Below are 20,934 nucleotides of genomic sequence, written 5' to 3'. Positions count from 1 at the left end.
CAAGAAATATCTAATTGCAAAATATTGTGCAATAGCAAGATTTTTTTTAATTGGAGTTATCTTTCTTTGTCCAGAATCAACTTAAATCTTTGTTATATACAATATACAATGTATATTCACTTTTTACTACCAACTGATAAATTAAAATAATCTTTACCATTCAGTGATAACAAGCAGTTTTTTTACATCTTAATATTTTATGAGGTATTTAAATGAGTAGTTATTGTTGCAAACTCCATTAGAAATTTTAATTGAGATTAGTTTTGGAATAAGGGAAAGGGGGATGTGATTAAAAAAATTGGGTTCAATTTTTCTCATTTGAAATTTCATAAATAAAAAAGAAAATTTCTTCAAACATTTTTTTGAGAGGATTAATATTCAACAGCATAGTGAATTGCTCTAAGAGAAAACAAAAATTTTAAGTTCATTAGAACACATTCATTCTGTGTCAGAAACCTATGCTGTGTCAACTATTTAATCACAATCCAAATTTAGAGCTGAATCCAGCTTGAATGTTGTGTCCATACTTGCCCCAACCGTTCAGGGTTCAACCTCCGCGGTCGTATAAAGCTACGCCCTGCGGAGCATCTGGTTTAAAGTTGGTCTTGCGCTTTAGTGAACTCTATATTAACAAATTTATGGTAATTGTTAGTTATTTCTTTATTCAATAATCCTATAAATATTTACATTGTGCATGAAAAACGTCGTGAAAGGTACATTTTGTATGAATTAAATCCATCCACCATCTTGGGCTGTGGGCCACAGCCGTTTAAGCACAGTGACAATGAAATATATACCAACAACTAACAGATGACCGTAACTGCATTTTGGAATCCTTTTATTTGAAAAATTCCATACCACAAACACTTGCCAATTAGTACAAAAATAAATAATGTTCAACACACTATAAAAGTCACAAAATCTAAATTTCTGAAACTTTCAAATTTTTAGATCCATTTAAAAATCGGGAGAATTTAAGTTTGACAATTAAATATTGCCAATCAATCACTAACAGAACTGAGACCTTTTGGTGTCAAACAAAATGGGATTTGTTTTGTATAGAGAGCACCTAAATTGGGTGAATTCTAGCAATCTAGGAATTCCAACCCTAACATTCTTTAAATTTCACCTGCTTGGGTAAATTGTATTTTCATTCATGAATATACCGCATGAATATCTCATAGTGAAATCAAGGATACTTTTAAATGACAACTGAAGAAATTATATCTATTGAAATTAAAACCAAGAAGATAATTCCAACTCTTTTATCTCACTCCAGTATATGAAGAAATGCAAATGTACATGTTTTCTTAAATATGTCTCTGCATGTTGTATATATATTTCTTTGTTTTTTTTACGAACTAGAAACTGGTGGAATTACTATATCACCTAGACCATCAGAGGAAGGAGCTGAAATATTACCTGCTATGCCAATGAGACCATTCTTTGGTATCAAACCTGCCCTTGTTGATAAAAATGTAAGTTTGCTCGCCTGTAATTTATTTATTTTTCACAAAGTGTAATACTTGCTTCAACATGGTGTGATGGGACATATTAAATGAAAATGATTTAGAGTGTTTTAGATGACCGTGAATAAAGATTTAAAATACTCTTTTGAAATCTCTTTGCATTCAATGTCATCCTAAAGGGACTTTTTAGCTCACTGTTCCGAAAGAAGCTGATCTTTTACCATCACTTGGCGCCATTGTTGTCTGTCCTCCTCTGTCTGGTGCAAACAATTTCAAACATCTTCCCCTCTAAAACAACTGAACTAATTCCAACAAAACTTGAGCTGAATGATCATAAGGGTATCTAGAAAGTTTTTTTCTCTTTCTCTGTTTCTTCAAACAAAAAACATGGCTGCCATTGGCTAAATATAGAATAGAGTTGCCAGGAGTAAACTTAATAATTTAATAATAAAGAAGAGGGGCGAGATGGTAAACCAGTTTGGGCGATTTTTTCTAAAGTTGGGCGATTTGCCAGTTGGATGATTTGTCCTGCTTATCCCTTAATTCACAGGGTTATTGCTGTCTAGTTCGGGATCATCTCCTTGACTTCCCATTTCAAATTTATGGCCTTCTACTTCATCTTCACTTGCACCATGTTCATCGTCTGACTTATTGTTGACATGCGAGTCTTTCCCTGTATCACTATCATAACAAAGGACTTCATGCTCAGCTTACTCTTGTCAAAGTTTTGAGTTTTTAGATTTTCTTTCAATGTCCCCCTCTTTTCCTTTGGTTTGTTTTTCTAAGCTTTTTGTTCATCAAAATCTCTTGAAATCCTACATTTATGCACTTTTACATAAGTTCTTCCATATCTTATAAACACAACAACATTGTCCTGTCCAATTACTGAACCCGGTATTTTCTATTGGTTTTCCTGAAGAAAGTATACTTTAATGCCATTTTTGAATTTCTAAACTTAGGGACGAACCTGCTTTCAAAGAGCATGTCTAATTTTCTCTTAGGATTCTGATGCTACAAAAGCTTTTCTTGCCTAGTGAAGACCAAATAAGTGTTTTCCCATTGTTTTACTCCTTCAATAGCTGGAGGTTTATTGATTAGTGTTGATAGCAGGTTAGGATTTCTTCTAAACAAAATCTGATAAGAACTATATCCATTGATATACAAGACTATTGTTGGCATGTACAGCCCAGCTAATTGCAGTTTCCCCAAGATATATTTGAACTTTAATACTCTGATTTTGTTAACTGTTTTGGAGTTGCATTATGTGGCTCCTTAATTTCATTTGACCAGGTACTGTATCCTGCTTTCGTCTTTGATTGACATGTTTAGATAGCAGCCATATCAGAAACATTTGAGAATTGAATTCCCCGCCATTGTCAGTGTATACTCCAACTCCAGTAGCACTAATCCATATCTGCATGAATTTGTCAACAACTAACTCTGAGTCTTTTCTCCTGATAATGCATGCTGCAATCAAACAGCTAAACAAGTCAATTTTGGGCGAATAGTAGAAATTATGATTAATTTCATGGAAATCCATAGCAACAATTTGGTTAATATCACTTACATTGAAAAATTGGCTTTGGCTTTGCACGTTGAAACTTGAAACAGACAATGCACTATTCATTCAGATGAGGCATGACCAAACTGTTTTCAGCTTTTATATAATATCCTTCTTTTTTTCTTAGAGAATCCAGATCTAGAATCTTCTGGATTTCCTCCTCATTCACTAAAGTGTTGATTTGCCCAGTTTTTCTGTCTTTAATGTTCATGCATTTATGACCATTTGAGGTGAATTGAACATCAACTGGTTTTCCAAACATTGTTACTTTATCATTATGGAGATCAAGAACTGTTTGCACACTTTTCAAAGAATCTTAGCGCCATAATAGAGGTATTTCACAGTCACCTACTTCTAATTCTATGTAACAGTTTAAAGACCCAATTGTGGTAGGTAACTTTACAGACTGATAAGAATACACTGTTTGACCATTACCAAATTTAAAAAGGTGTATGACTTTCATTGCATTTCATTATCATTAGCAGAGTCAAAAGTGTCTAAAAACTGATATTACCATTTAGACCTGCAAACTGTTTTGGTACATGATGAATCTAAAACTGCAGCATTAAATTCCTCAGCTACAAAAAAATTTTGAGGTGTAATGTTTTGTTGAGAAGTTGTAAATAGAGTTATGTATACAATTTCAGATGTGTCTGTTTGTTCCTCTGTCATTTTAACATCATATGTTAGGACAATTCCTAAACCAGTAATCTTTTGAATCACAACGATATATCCTGCCATTAATAGTTTGATTAAGGCTGGATTGTGCATTACGTTGATTAAATGATCTTTTTAGGCGATTGGGTGCACCAAATCTCCTTGAAGATCCTTGAACTAAGACCTCTATCAAAACAATGTTGATTCTTCTTTAGTATTAACTATAGTATTATAACTCTGTAATTTTGATGCAAATATTCTATTAAGAGCTGCCTTCATTATATCAAAGGAGTAGGTCCAGTAAGACCCCTTTTTGGCCCCAAAATATAGCAGTTTTACAAAACTGTTAAAATGTAAACTTTTTATTTATTGGAAAGTAGAATTTTTCTGCTACATGAATATGGACTGTTTTTGACAATACAATGCACATATATCGGGTACTAGCATCATTAAGTCATGCCAAATTACTGAAATCTTCACAATGTTTGTTTTTTTAGTTAAATGTTTGACTGTTTCCATCTTGCATGAAAGTGGCAACATTTGTGTTCATTCTTGATATTGAAATGTAAGCTGTATTTGATGATAATACATAACATATATAAAGGTTGAGGATGACACGGATGCAGCCACTTTCATTTTTGACAAAAAACATCTGAAAAGTGACATTTTTTGGCATATTTGATATCTAAGCTTTAATCGGAGTGTTTAATGACTAAATCAGATAAAATCTTTCACATTAACTAATTGAATTAAGGTAAATAGACACTTAAGTATTTAAAAAGTGTCCAAAATCTTTCGTTAGATGAACCTGAAATTAGAGGCAAAAAATGGCCCTTACCTACTCCTTTTAACTAAAGAAAATACAGTTAGAGCTAAATGTCTGTTACATTATCCAAGATTTTAATGCTAATATTGAATCAGAAAGTGCCATGTCATATTTTTTGCACTTGTCATACTTCTGTTCACACTCAATAATATAGTCACACCATATAGACTCCCTGTAATACTTACCAAAAGCTGTACATTATGCATAAGCTTGATCTATCTTGTCCTTTTCAAACAATCTATTTTTGTAATTAATTGTTAACTCCTTCATCAACATTCAAATCCTCTGGTGATATTTCTAATGCTACTTCTCTTAGTTGTCCTGGTTACTAAGTGCTAATGCCTTTCTTGTCCAATTCTGTAACCAGTCGCTATATCTGCACTTTGTTCTTTCATTGCTGATATGGTTTTTCTGTTGTCAAGCTTGATGGGTTCTGATAACTCAGAGCAGTCGCCACCTCACTGGATGTTGTGACCTCTGCTACCACTGTTAATTGACTCTAAATGACTTACTGTGCATTCATTTATTTTCGTCGTTTTACATTGGAATTCGTGGTTTCTGGGTAACCACGAAATCCACGAAAATTGGTATCCAACGAATAATAATGAATCCACAGTAATTGTTATCAGTACTACTTCATCAACACCCACCAAGTTTCAAACTGTAAATGCAAATATAAATAAAAAAATAAATGTAATAACTGCACGACTAAACTAAATAGTTAACATACAGTCATATCTGGCAGGTTCATCTAAAATAAATAGTTAAAAAAAGTGAGGGACGAAAGATATAAGAGGGACAGTCAAACTCATAAATCGAAATTAAACTGACAACCCCTTGGCTAAAAATGAAAAAGACAAACTGACAAACAATAGTACACATGACACAACATAGAAAACTAAAGAATAAGCAACACTAACCCCACCAAAATACATGTCTGGCAGTGTTCATCTGCCAGTGACCTTAATTTTTGTCTTGCTTGATGGAGTCAAAAAGCGAGACATAGGTATGCTGTTTCCGATGTCAGCGGCGGCGTAAACAATGTATTAGTTTGTGATTAGGTCTACTTTATGGTGAACCACTAGTGTAAGTCAAAGATATTTGGTATGCAGTTGTATTAGTATTAGCACATCTCATTACCATGGAGATTAGTTGGCCCCATCCCCTCAGTTATGCTCTATTGACTTTTAAACTTTGCTTAGTTTTCATGTATGAGTTTGTGATTAGGTCAGTTTATGGGGAACCACTAGTAGTAAGTTATTGATAATTGGTATGCAGTTGTATAAGTATTGACAGATCTCATTTCCATAGATATAATTTGGCCCCTTCCCCTCAGTCATGCTTTATTGACTTTTAAATTTTTCTTAGTTTTCATGTATTAGTTTGTGATTAGTTCAGTTTATGGGGAACCACTAGTGGTTAGTTAATGATAATGGGTATGCAGTTGTATAAGCACTGGTATATCTCATTTCTATGGAGATTATTTGGCGCCGCCCCCTCAGATATGGTCTATTGACATTGAAACTTTTGCCTAGTTCATGTAAAATCTTGTGATAAGGTTGGTTTATGGGAACCACTAGTAATAGGTCAATGATATTTGGTATGCAATTGTAATAGCATTGACACATCTCATTACCATGGAGATAATTTAACCTTGCCCCCTCAGTTAGGGTTTATTGACTTTGATATTTTGTTTAGTTTACATGTATAAGTTTGTGTTTAGGTTTGTTTAATGCGGGGTTCATACATTGCCGATTATTGCTCCCGTTTGAGATCAGACAGCGATATGACACGGAAAGTTAAAAAGTCGGATAAGTATCCTCAATTATTTGGAATGTCCTATTATTGTCTGAACGCAGTCGTTTTAGTTCGTAACAGATTCCTACTGGTCGGGAAGGATCCGAATAGTTCGGCAAAGCACCCCGACAGTTATGTGCGTCCCGTAACATTGGTGGAAACTCAGCCAATTTTGTCTAGTCGGATTACAATTGTGCCTATGTCGTGACAGATTCTGCTGCATCGGATCGAATTCCTAACAATGTTCTGTGTATTCGGGATGTTGTCCTGTGGAACGGGAATGATCTGGAGAAATTTTTCATTGCTGTTTTTCTGCCGATTGAGTTCAGATTGCATTCAGATATTGTCGATTGCGAACTGTTTTTGCCGAAACCGTTCCGAAACAGTCCCTTTATTAATTCTAAATTCGTCGATGATACCCACGTCAGAGTCCCGACAATAACAGAATACAATACGACTGAGAGTAGACAAAGCCATTTGCAATGCGATAGAGCGGACTGTGATAGGATTAAGTTCCGACAGTACCTGATCATCCCGAGTATGCCAACAGTTTTCGAACAGATCACCGTCTTGTCACTATCTGATCTCTGTCGGATTACATTCGGTAGAATCGGGACGCAGTCGTGACAGACTCGGTGGAATTTTACCTGGCGAAAGATACAAATCGGATTAGAAGAGGATTTAGAACGGGATTATCGGGATAAATTTGCTTGAAAACGGTTGAATATCTGATTGTTGTTGTAATTAAATTTTCTTTTTTACAAATTTTAATTAAAGATTGAATTTCCATCCACGATTCATAGGATTTTGATCAGACTTTTAATAAATTTTAATCGGGAATGGTCCTGTCAAGGACGGCAGTAAAAATCATGAATGTGTGACCCCAGCTTAAAGGGAACTACTTATGATAGGTCAATGGTATTTGGTATGCAGTTGTATTAGCATTGGAACATCATCTCCTTTCTATGGAGATTGTATAGCCATGTACCTTTAGTCATGGTTTACTGACTTTGAATATTTGCAAAACTCACATGTCAAAGTGTTACCATTTTATTAATTTCAATATTTGCATTATCAAAATTACAAAAAAGCGAGACCAATCTCTGTGTTAACAGTTTATTAAATGCTTTAGTGTTCGTTTTAAGTTATTTTTAGAATACTAAAAATGCAGGCTAAAAATAAGGCATAGGTCATCAGTACTTTGATTCAGTCATGAACTAATAACATGTCAAGGATGTGGTGTTCTATTCTAGTAGAAGTATTAGGAATTTTATTTGATACTTCAAATGTATAAAGAATATGTATACTACTGATTTATAATGTAGCATTACTAATATGTAAGGTTTTTGTGTGAAAACTGTCAGGATTTAGCAATCCTTTTAAGTTTTGGTTCTCAAAAGTCATAGACCTCATAATTGATATGTCAACTATAAGGTATACAGACACAAGATAGTTGCAAGTCAAGCATTCACTGAATTTATGCGCCACTTGACTGTGAGGGCATACTTTTTTTCTAGTTTTTTGGTATACCTGATTAAAATTGAATTTGTCCTTTTCACTACTTTTGCAGGCAATTTCTTCGAGACATTTCTTCCTTCAAAACTTAATCTGTACTTGAACAATGTAACAGATGTATCTGTATTTTATTACTGAATATAATCATGATTTGAATTATTATTTAAGGGAGTTGAACTGCAGGGAAATAATGTAATGGGAGCTTTATGTATCAATTCTTGTTGGCCAGGGATGGCGAGGACTATATACGGGGACCATCAGCGCTTTATAGATACATATTTCAAGCCCTTCAAAGGTAAAGCATAAGTCAGTATATAGACTATATATTATTAAAGTGTATATAGATATAGGAAGATGTGGTATGAGTGCTAATGAGACAACTCTCCATTCAAGTCACAATTTATAAAAGTAAACCATGATAGGTCAAGGTACGGTCTTCAACCGATGCGTAGGCTCACACGGAACAGCAAGCTATCGAGGGCCCTAACAATTACTAGTGTAAAATCATTCAAACGGGAAATCCAACGGTCTAATCTATATAAAATAAAATTTGAAGTTAAAGCTATATTTCAGATGTTTAGAGATTACTCAAGTATTTACATATTGTTTGCATAAAATGAATTGTTATACCTATTTGAAAACGAGACCATAAATTAAAAATCTAAAAAACACATTCAGAAAAGAACCCCAAGAATTTATAATTAGATTTAGCTTATCAAAGAACCCCATACATTCAAGTTTTATTGATTGAATATGACAACCACCAGGGGCGGATCCAGGATTTTCAGTTAGGGGGGGCGCAAAGTTTTATTTTCGCCGAGCGTAGGGAGGCGAAAAATTTTTGGAGGTTTTTTTTAGGTAAAACTATTGAAATATTCTTCGAAAGGGGTGAAATGTAGATATCTCCAACTATTGTGTGGTAAAATTAGCGATAAATTAAAGTTTCAAGCTGAAACCGCCTTAATCCACACCTGACAACAATCTACAGATAGACGGGCGGACAGACGGATGCAAAGTGAGACGAGACAGATCACAATTGCTCACCTGACCAATATAATTTTCAAACGAAAATTTCTACTTTTACCAGCGATTTTTAATTGTCCTTTCATACTATCTGTTTTTTACTTTTATGATTTTCGGAGGTCGTGCCAGACTTTACTGTGTTCGCCACAAACAACTAAAACCAGAATGAGATGCATTTACGCAGTTATATTTATTTTCTTGGGATCCCAAGCATAAAGTAATACGGTACAGAATTCGGCTAAATATTTAGGTTGCAAGTGAGAAATAAATATAGACACGGAGAAAAAATTAATAAACTAACCTTTCGCTTGAAACAGTATTTCTATCTTTCATTACGCCGGGATATTGTAAAAGAATCTCACTGTTTTCTTGACCGTGTCATGATGAAATTGTGAAAGTGAGTAAGGATGTTTTGGAACTTCGATTATCAAACAAATTGATTATAAAAACCGCAAATACAATGTAACATTTGTTTTTACTTTAACTGCTAAAAACCTATTATATTTGTCATCAAACGCAGCTCCGCGTTTGACACCTTCCTTTGAAGTTATTTATAGAACTTTAATAAAGCGTAGGTCAGTTGATTAGTAATAACGTTGATTCTGTTAAACTGACTGTTTTATATACTTTGAATGTTAAAAAAGATTGAATGGTCTCTTCTGATACTTAAATATGTTGAAGTCAACCCATGCTTTGCAAATTTTAGGGGGGGGGGGGGGGCGCACGCCCGCCACGCCCCCGCCTAAATCCGCCCCTGACCACTGAAATACATGCTCTTGAACTACTAATATTGTTTTAATGTGAATTCTTCTCGTTGTTATTGGCATTCTAATTCTTCTCACATACAAGCTTGTCTATAGTCTGGGGATTTCAGTTATTTTTGCTAACAAATGTTTTTCCATATCCCATGTAAGGAACAATGTCAGGGGTTGAAAATTTCATACCACTCTCAGGGTAAAATTGAAAATTGTCGTATATGTTTGAGTAAAATTCTATTTCGAATAACGTCGCTGACCAACATTAATAAAATAAAATCCAAAATGCAATGAACAGTTTACTTCTGAAGGATATTTGGTTCTCCTTGAAAAATACTGGGGGATTATATATCTAAATTGCAGTCCAGAGTAATCTGAAGATATTTATTTAGAGTTAGATGATCAGAAATGCACAATTATATATGTGTAGATTTATATGTTTTTAAATACTCAAAGTATAATATACATTTTATACAAAATTCTCAGAAATGATCCTGAATATGTTTAATTGTCATTTGTTCCATGTTTGCATTGTGTTCTGATTCTTTGTAAATATTTTTTTAGGGTAAATTTATTTATGTTTGGTGTGATGTTGTTCTAATCTTATTTTAATTGTCTGTTGTTTATACTGTATCTTTTCTTTGGTAATCTGTTATGCAATATGGAAATGTGTGTTAACACCTGAGTTAAACATCCAACATCATATCTTCTTGCAATTTCTTTGACCTGACAAATAAACCATCCTGATGTAACTTTCTGCCCTATATTTCAATTTTGCTAATAAATGTGTCAGTGAACAAAATCCTCAAAGTCACACATAATAGTGGAGTGACAAATCGGAAAAAGTCGCTTATTTAAAGAGTTTAATGGACAGAAATACCTCACGGCTGAAAATTCACATGAAGATAGAGTAAACATTATATACTAGTCAACAAAAGAAACGATACACGACTTTGAAATAAAATTTATCAAAAAGTCTTAAATATAAAACAAAATGAGATTCACTATTTTAAAAAGCTTTCATTTGCAATGTATGCACATGTGATAATGAAAATCAAAACTTGTCGGAAAGTATCTAAATTCCGTGTAAACGACCATAGGGTGCACATTAGTTTTGCGGGATGTTGAATAAAAATCGACACATAATTTTCTAAGTACTAAATTAAATTTCAAATTTGTTTAAAAATATTCCATATGCTAATCAAGTCATGTTTATGTTGTAGCTAATGGGTTGAAATATTGTTTTTTCAAATTTTTTGGAAAAAAGTGTTTTTTTCAAATTTCAAAAAATGCAAAAAAAAAAATTTTTTATTTTCGCCTCAAATCAATGCTTTAAACATGAAAACAACACACAATAAATTTGGAACCTTTCGGATTAGTTTTAAGATTGTTATCGCTCTTTGAATATCACTTTACACGTACTGTCTATGGTAAATCAGTAAATAATGTATACATTTTAACGATTTTTCGTGGGACCGAACTTTGCTTAACAAATAAACGAAGATACTGTATGATTTTTAAAAACAAATTGATGGCAAACATTGTCTTTACCTTTAAATGAGAGGTTGGCATCATTAGTTGGAACATCTGTTTTTAAAATTGTCGTTTATGTAAATTTTGTAAAAAAAAAAAAATCGCGAAAAAACGTCACGAAAGCAAAAAAAAATTTTTTTTTTAAACGGATTTAAATTTCTATAATGATTAAGTATTACTACCTTCAATATTGGTCCAATGAACGGAAAACTTTATCTTTAATTTGAAAAAAAAGTCTTGTATCGTTTCTTTTGTTGACTAGTATACTTTCATTTTAGCCCTGTCGTAGAGTTTTCCCACGGTGCAGTTTTTTGTAAAATCGCGTTAAAGTGTGATTTTCGAATTTTTTTCTTTTACATTTTCCAACACGGGAACGCTTATAATTAATTCCCGAATGAAGACATCATAAAAAAAATGGTATTAGATGAAAGAGTGATGTATCAGCTTTTTTCTAACATCAAACTTTAATATCATATGAACATATAGATTGAGTCAATTAGACGATTTTCAAATGTATGTAACATTTTTTTCAATCTTACCGTCTGTCAAAGTATATAAAATTTCTTATATATATCACCAATAGTAAATTTCCACAAAAAATAGTGGAACAATCAATACTTAAGAAGTTTTGATATATAAAAGTTTGATAGAACATACAAGTCAACTTTTACAAGCATTTTTATAAAACTCATCACATAGCAGTATTACTACTCAATTTTCACCTCAATACGTCATGTCACGTTCCCCTTTCCTATTTACCCCTGTCATATGAAATGTAATATATTTAATATGCATTTTCTTAAGTTTTATAAAAAAGAATATATATTTATATCAATAGTTATGTCTATGTGGTAGAATAAGTACAGATGCTAAGGTATTGTAACTTTTTAGGTGCTTTTATTCTTGTTTTTCGAAAAGACTAACTTTAAACCACTTTGGAGTAACTCCGAAAAAAAATCCGGAAAATTATTGACAGTGCTAATTCCATTTAATAAGAACGAGTAAAGTAGCTTCGATCGTGTTATTAAGCCTGTACATGTCAAAGGAGAAAGCATTTTCATGCATTTAAATTAGTCAGGAAAAAAACATGCGTGTATCGATGAATCAACTTTCGATAAAACACGCTCCATGGCATTACCATGTCAGACTTGAAAAAATGTCTATTCTTGAGGCAAAAGTCATACAAGCTAAGCAATTAAGGCATGTCGAGTCATTTGAGCTTGTCGATATTGTTATAAACGACGCAAATTATCAGGCAGGCCATCCAGTGGTGAGTTTATACTCTTCATAAATAACTTCAATGACAAGCCGCTTCAACTTGGCATTCAGCATGCATATGCATTGTTAACTATTTGATGAAATTAAAAATAATTTGCTTCTAATGCTTCAAATTAATGATGATACTTTTCAAATACTAATGGAAAGTCTACATGATGAAAGAAAGAAAAAAACATTTTTTGTTGTCGTATAGTTTGCCAGTTAAATTTGTTTACAGATATTGCATTTTGCGAGGGAAAAAAAATATGTGAAAAAGCTGTTTACGATCGTTCGAATTTCAGATAATTTCTATCTTTACAATGTATTCCAACCTCTCTGATAAATATTTTGCCTGGTTAGTAGATGACATTATAAATGAACAATGTTTACAACGCACTCTCATTTGCTACTGAACGGAAATGTATACTTTATCTGAGTGTGTGATATTCCTTTATGAAAAACCAGTACACCCCTGATAAGATAGATGGTATTGGTATTGTCCAACGTCTTTATGTAAAATGGTACAACAGTTATTGAGATTTGGCCAATGACTGCTATAAAACTATATTAAAAATAAAGTATATGGTAATGATTGCCAATTAGACAAATCTCCACAAAAGACCAAAAATAACACATATATTTACAACAAGTCACTGTGCGTCCTTCAACAATAAGCAAAGCCCTTATTGCATAGTCAAAATTAAAGGGCCCGAATTGACAAATGTTAAACAATTCAAACGAGAAAAACAACGGCATAATAAAAGTACAAAATACTAAACGAACAACAAAAATGTAACAGCAACAAATGAAAACAATTGAATAACAGGCTCCTGACTTTGGACAGCCACATACAGAATGTGGTGAGGTTTAAGATGTCAGCGGGCGCCCAACACTCCCCTTACATCGGACATTGGTGTATATAAAAAGAATATGTGTTATGATTGCCAATGGAACAACTCTTCACAAGATACCAAATGACACAGATATTCACAACTATAGGTTACGGTACGACTTCAACAATGAGCAAATCTCATACCACATATATTCAGCTATTAAATGCGTCAAAGGGACAATAAGGTTTATTTCAAATGGTGGTAGATACAAATTGTTCTTCAAGTCATTAAATGCAGATCAATTAGAGATTGTAAGCAATTTCTTTGTGCACCTGAAAATGAACATGGGTTGTCAAGATTTGTAGGTACAATGTAACTATGCACTCTTGCACTACAATGATTTTGATTTGCAAGAACATGACGACATATTACTAGCGGGATCTTTTCAAAATCTATAGACTGTGAAACAATTTTGAGTAGGATCTGTAGGTGACTGAAGAGGCAGATATAAGAATTATTCTGCCGCCTCTTTTTGACAATGAACAGAATGATGTTGAAAAGTTAAAATCATGACAGTTTAATTTGTTTCATTTCTAATAAGGTCTTTTCCTTAGATGTCAAACATGATGAATTGTGAATTTAGACTGGAGGCATTTCTTCAACCGAAGCCACAAGAAATTTCTTACCGTTTCACGACATATGCAACTTTTTAGTTATTGGATCCCTGATGTTTGGCACACCAACAACAGCTCGCACTCTTACAGGATGCGACACGTCTTCTCTCATCGAAATTGACAAAGGACGACAAGTACAAGGGGTCGGGAAAACATGCATGTATCATCATTTGTCATTCTAGCTGGTTCTTATATTCACACATATGTTGCAGTGAAAATCAGGTCACCGCGGTTCAAAATGACCCCAGAAGCAATGGTCAATCAGTACTGGGTATTCTGAATAAACTCATGAGTATTGTTGGCGCCATACAATGACACCCAACTTTTTTTTCTAGTATTCCGTTACCTTTTCAAATTGATGTGCATAAAGATGTTTAGTGTTAGTGTATTATAATTAAACATAAACAGCAACTTTTGAAACGTAATGTCCCTATGAATCTTTGTTTGTAGTTTACATATATATCTGGCTTTTAAGTCTGCTATATATTATATTGTTTGAAGATGTAAGAAGATGTGGTATGAGTTCCAATGAGACAACTCTCCATCCAGGTCATAATTTGTAAAAGTTGATCATTATATGTCAAAGTACGGTCTTCAACACGGATCCGTGGCTCACACCGAACAGTAAGGGCTCCAAAAAATTACTAGTGTAAAACCATTGGAACGGTCTAATCTATATAAAAAACTAGAAACGAGAAACATTTATGAACCACATCATCAACGACAACCATGTCTGTCGTTGTTTTATAAAAAAAAAAAGGGGGACACATCTTCTCAATGAGCTAGTACTGATTTATTCATTAATATGAAAACAAACTTCATATACTATAGTGTCATGAACATGAAGGCTTATTAGCTCACCTGGCCTAAAAGGCCATGTGAGCTTTTCTCATCACTTGGCGTCCGTCGTCGTCGTCTGTCGTTGTTAACAATTTTTCAAACATCTTCTCCTCTGAAACTACTGAATGGATTTGAATGAAACTTAAAATTATTGTTCCTTAGATTATCCTGCACAAAGTGTGTGCTTCGATTTTTGATCCGTCAAAAAACATGGCCGCCGTTACTTAAAATAGAACATAGGGGTCAAATGCAGTTTTTGGCTTATATCTCAAAAACGAAAGCATTTAGAACAAATCTGACATGGGGTAAAAATGTTCAACAGGTCAAGATCTATCAGCCCAGAAATTTTCAGACGAATCAAACAAACCATTGTTGGGTTGCTGCCACTTCATTGGTAATTTTAAGGAAATTTTGCAGTTTTTGGTCATTATCTTGAATATCATTATAGATAAAGATAAACTGTAAACAGCAAAAATGATCAGCAAAGTAAGATCTACAAATAGGTTAATATGACCAAAATTGTCAATTGACCCCTTAAGGGGTAAATGTCCTTTAATGACAATTTTTCACAATTTGTTCATCATATTTGCTGACTTTAAAAAATCTTCTCCTCTGAAACTACTGAATGGATTTGGATGAAACTTAGCATGATAGTTCCTTAGATTATCCTGCACAAAGTGTGTGCTTCGATTTTTGATCCGTCAAAAAACATGGCCGCCCTTACTTTAAATAGAACATAGGGGTCAAATGCAGTTTTTGGCTTGTATCTCAAAAACGAAAGCATTTAGAGCAAATCTGACATGGGGGTAAAAATGTTCATTAGGTCAAGATCTATCAGCCCTGAAATTTTCAGACGAATCAAACAAACCGTTGTTGGCAGCAATTAGCTTGATATAGGGATAGTGATCCGGCGGCAGAATTGAATAACTATATTTGGTACGTGCTTTCCTTGCAAGGTCCTCATGTCTGTCGGACAGTTTTCACTTGACCTCGACCTCATTTCATGGATCAGTGAACAACGTTAAATTTTCGTGGTCAAGTCCATATCTCAGATACTATAAGCAATAAGTCTAGTAGATTTGGTGTATAGAAGAACTGTAAAGTGTACATGTCCAACTGGCAGGTGTCATCTCACCTTGACCTCATTTTCATGGTTCAGTGGTTGTAGTTAAGTTTTTGTGTTTTGGTCTGTTTTTCTTATACTATATGCAATAGGTCTACTAAAATTGGTGTATAGAATGATTGTAAGGTGTACATGTCTAGCTGACAGGTGTCATCTAACCTTGACCTCATTTTCATAATTCAGTGGTCAAAGTTAACTTTTTTAGTTTTGGTCTATTTTTAGCTCACCTGGCCCGAAGGGCCAAGTGAGCTTTTCTCATCACTTGGCGTCCGGCGTCCGGCGTCCGGCATCCGGCGTCCGTCGTCCGGCGTCGTCGTCGTCGTCCGTCGTCGTTAACTTTTACAAAAATCTTCTCCTCTGAAACTACTGGGCCAAATAAAACCAAACTTGGCCACAATCATCATTGGGGTATCTAGTTTAAAAAATGTGTGGCGTGACCCGGTCAACCAACCAAGATGGCCGCCACGGCTAAAAATAGAACATAGGGGTAAAATGCAGTTTTTGGCTTATAACTCAAAAACCAAAGCATTTAGAGCAAATCTGACAGGGATAAAAATGTTTATCAGGTGAAGATCTATCTTCCCTGAAATTTTCAGATGAATCGGTCAATCGGTTGTTGGGTTGCTGCCCCTGAATTGGTAATTTTGAGGAAATTTTGCTGTTTTTGGTTATTATCTTGAATATTATTATAGATAGAGATAAACTGTAAACAGCAATAATGTTCAGCAAAGTAAGATCTACAAATAAGTCAACATGACCAAAATGGTCAGTTGACCCGTTTAGGAGTTATTGCCCTTTATAGTCAATTTTTAACCATTTTTCGTAAATTAAAGTAATCTTTTACAAAAATCTTCTCCTCTGAAACTACTGGGCCAAATTAATTCAAACTTGGCCACAATCATCTTTGGGGTATCTAGTTTAAAAAATGTGTGACGTGACCTGGTCAACCAACCAAGATGGCCGCCACCGCTAAAAATAGAACATAGGGGTAAAATGCAGTTTTTGGCTTATAACTCAAAAACCAAAGCATTTTGAGGAAATCTGACATGGGATAAAAATGTTTATCAGGTCAAGATCTATCTTCCCTGAAATTTTCAGATGAATCGGTCAATGGGTTGTTGGGTTGCTGCCCCTGAATTGGTAATTTTGAGGAAATTTTGCTGTTTTTGGTTATTATCTTGAATATTATTATAGATAGAGATAAACTGTAAACAGCAATAATGTTCAGCAAAGTAAGATCTACAAATAAGTCAACATGACCAAAATGGTCAGTTGACCCGTTTAGGAGTTATTGCCCTTTATAGTCAATTTTTAACCATTTTTCGTAAATTAAAGTAATCTTTTACAAAAAGCTTCTCCTCTGAAACTACTGGGCCAAATTAATTCAAACTTGGCCACAATCATCTTTGGGGTATCTTGTTTAAAAAATAAGTGGCGTGACCTGGTCAACCAACCAAGATGGCCGCCACCGCTAAAAATAGAACATAGGGGTAAAATGCAGTTTTTGGCTTATAACTCAAAAATCAAAGCATTTTGAGGAAATCTGACATGGGGATATAAATGTTTATCAGGTCAAGATCTATCTGCCCTGAAATTTTCAGATGAATCGGTCAATCGGTTGTTGGGTTGCTGCCCCTGAATTGGTAATTTTGAGGAAATTTTGCTGTTTTTTGTTATTATCTTGAATATTATTATAGATAGAGATAAATTGTAAACAGCAATAATGTTCAGCAAAGTAAGATCTACAAATAAGTCAACATGACCAAAATGGTCAGTTGACCCCTTTAGGAGTTATTGCCCTTTATAGTCAATTTTTAACCATTTTTCATAAATCTAAGTAATCTTTTACAAAATCTCCACTGAAACTACTAGGCCACAATCATCTTTGGGGTATCTAGTTTGAAAAATGTGTCCGATGACCTGGCCATTTAACCAAGATGGCCGCCACCGCTAAAAATAGAACATAGGGGTAAAATGCAGTTTCTGGCTTATAACTATGAAACCAAAGCATCTAGAGCAAATCTGACAAGAAGTTAAATTGTTAATCAAGTCAATATCTATCTGCCCTGAATTTTTCAGATGAATTGGACAACTGGTTGTTGGGTTGCTGCCCTCCAATTGGTAATTTTTCAAGAAATTTTGCCGTTTTTGGTTATCTTGAATACTATTATAGATAGCGATAAACTGTAAACAGCAATAATGTTCAGCAAAGTAAGATCTACAAATAAGTCAACATGACCTAAATGGTCAATTTACCCCTTAAGGAGTTATTGCCCTTTATAGTCAATTTTTAACAATTTTCATTAATTTGGTAAATTTATGTAAATTTTTACCAAATATAGTTCTCTGTTACTAATGGGCAAAGTTCATTATAGATATAATTGTAAGAAGCAAAATCATTCAGTAAAGTAAGAACTTCAAACACATCACCATCACCAAAATACAATTTTGTCATGAATCCATTTGTGTCCTTTGTTTAATATGCACATAGACCAAGGTGAGCGACACAGGCTCTTTAGAGCCTCTAGTTTTAATACTTTATGCATTAGGTCAACTATATTTGGTGTATGAAAATATTTTATGATCTATTTGTCGGTTACGCAGGTTTTATTTGAACTTGACCTCATTTTCACAGTCCATTGCTAAGTTTTAAGTGTTTGTGTTTTGGTCTCATTTTCTTTATTTATAAACAGTAAGTCATATATATTTGTAATATTGAAGAATTGTTAGCTGTACATGTTTGCCTGGCATGGTTCAATATGTTCAATAAGGCATTGTTTACCAGGTGAGCGATTCAGGCTCTTGAGAGCCTCTTGTTTTTATAGTTCTAACGTCCTTTTAAGTTTAAATAATAAGCCAAGAATTTTTATCATTTTTTCTTAACATCATGGACCGGGTGTTAACTTAAAAGTTCTAATTTCTACTCTGTTCGTTATGGCATTTTAACAAAACTTTCCCAAAAATATCTTTATAGGTGGTTATATAGTATTGCATCGCTAAATCTTAATTATGAATATTTTTTGTCGATAATTATCGTCGATAAAGATATTTGTTTCATTTTCGTACATGTTGCACGCGAGGTTATGTGTCACTAATCTCTGGTAATCAGACATAAATATGACTAGCTGTATTTGTAGAACATCTCTAGCGCATGCTTCCATCGAAAAAATTTCGCAGTTTACACGAGAGACTACCGAGAAATTGTCCAAAATGTCTAAAATTTTCGATTTTTTTAAATCCCCCCTTTTGACCTTTGACCGCAGTTTTCAAAAATCTGCACCACTTTGGCACTCTACGACATGCCTTAAACAAAGGATATTATATTTATCTACAAAATAAGACCAAAGTTAGCCGTGAGGTATTTCGGTCCATTAAATTTTAAAATTTACCTTATTTGTCACCATACTATAATGAGTTCATAGTAATTTAAATAATTAAATTATCCCTGATTTCTTTCAGAACACACCATTTGAACTCATGATATGTAAAATTAAGGATTTAGTGCTCACATCAACATTATTATCAACCTAATTTTTCCTGCTATAACCTTTCTTGCAAATAAACTCTTGGAAAATATTGTGTAGCAATGCCATTGGTATCCATGTTTGAATTAAACATAAATCATAATTAAATTTAAACTTTTATTTTATATATATGTTACAGTAAATAGGTGAAATTAGGAATTACACGTAATTACTAAACATTTCAGTAAATACCTGTAATTACTAGCCAATTTAGTAAATACATGTATTTACTAGTTGTTTCAGTGATTACTGGTAATTACTGATTTTTTTTGTCATATTTACAGCTATTTACTAACTTGATGTTTTTGTTTTAAAATGAAAAACATAATTCAAGATACCAAATAAGAAAGTAAAGGGTAGGGATTTTAAGGGAGCTTACTTAAGGATGTAGGAATATAAGGCACATCAAAAGTGCATACTCTTTAGTGTTTGTGAATTGAATCTGGAAAATGGTTATTTTATAGGTCTTGTAACTCCGTCACTATATGCATTTATATATGCAAGACAATGATATCAATCCAATTTGATTTTCATAATTTTGTTAAACTAAAATCTCAATCATGCACTGTGGTTTAAAACTTTAAAATAACTTTCTCCAAATATCCTGGATTTCTACCAAACTTGGACAGAAGCTAAATGTTTATGATCATAAGATAATATCCGAAAGTAAAGTTTGTAAAAAAAATCCTTTTTTTCCCTATACATCTATATTACTTATAAACATCATAAATGGCCTAGTTTTTTTCCCAGTTAACATTACAGTTAAAGATTTTAAAACATTAGATTTTATAAACCATCCTGGATTTTTACCCAATTTTGACAGAAGCTTCTTATAGTACTTAAGTCAAAAGATAGTATCTAGAGGAAAATTTTAAACCTGCGATTAACAGCAAAAGTAGGTGAGACTATTTGTTCTGCAAAACTCTTACAATTGTAATAGCTTAATACATCGATAACCCATCTCCAGCTAGGGGTTGAATTGAAGGTCACATGAATACGTATTCAATGAGGTCCAAATATTCACTAGCAAGTGCACAACTCATCAACCTTGTTTCGCAGCTAATTTAACAAAATAGAACCAGATTGGCTGCTAACAGTGAATAATAATTTCACTATATCATTTTTATTAATGATTTAACAATAAAAAAATATATTTTTTTTATTACTGGAAGCTAATGCACATAACAGTTCATTCCAGTTCTTAACCTACATAACGTTATCTTATCTTTATAAGTTAATAAGTCTAAATATTCTTCAAACTCAAAGTTTTTTTTTAAAAAGTTAAAACATTATGCTTTGGGAGAATTTTCCATTTCTGATTTCCATGTCTGCTGAAATTGGTCAAAAATTCTCTGTTTAATGCCATTTTGGATTAAAACTAAAGTTACTCTGATTTAACCAAATATTTGAAAGTCCATATTTATTCAAGATATTTTTAATACAAATCAACTATTCAATATTTTAAACGTACTAACTGATCTTGTAGTTAGTATTACCATATAACTTTTGATGATCTGACCATAATACAACATTGTTTTAGCAGTCAG

General features: G+C 33.3%; 1 protein-coding gene across 1 annotated transcript in view; it reads left to right on the top strand.

The window, feature by feature from the left end:
* Window positions 1–20,934, top strand: part of LOC139514221 (acetyl-coenzyme A synthetase 2-like, mitochondrial) — a 94,804-nt gene that overhangs the window by 45,780 nt on the left and 28,090 nt on the right. Inside the window, exons 9-10 of the mRNA XM_071303072.1 lie at window positions 1,366–1,478; window positions 7,994–8,120. Of these exons, the coding sequence (XP_071159173.1) occupies window positions 1,366–1,478; window positions 7,994–8,120 (240 nt within the window). The remainder of the gene's footprint in view (window positions 1–1,365; window positions 1,479–7,993; window positions 8,121–20,934) is intronic.

This window comes from Mytilus edulis, chromosome 3 (genome assembly GCF_963676685.1).
Source record: "Mytilus edulis chromosome 3, xbMytEdul2.2, whole genome shotgun sequence".
In the NCBI taxonomy this organism is placed as follows: Eukaryota; Metazoa; Mollusca; class Bivalvia; order Mytilida; family Mytilidae; genus Mytilus; species Mytilus edulis.
This window is presented reverse-complemented; position numbering and strand designations above follow the sequence as displayed.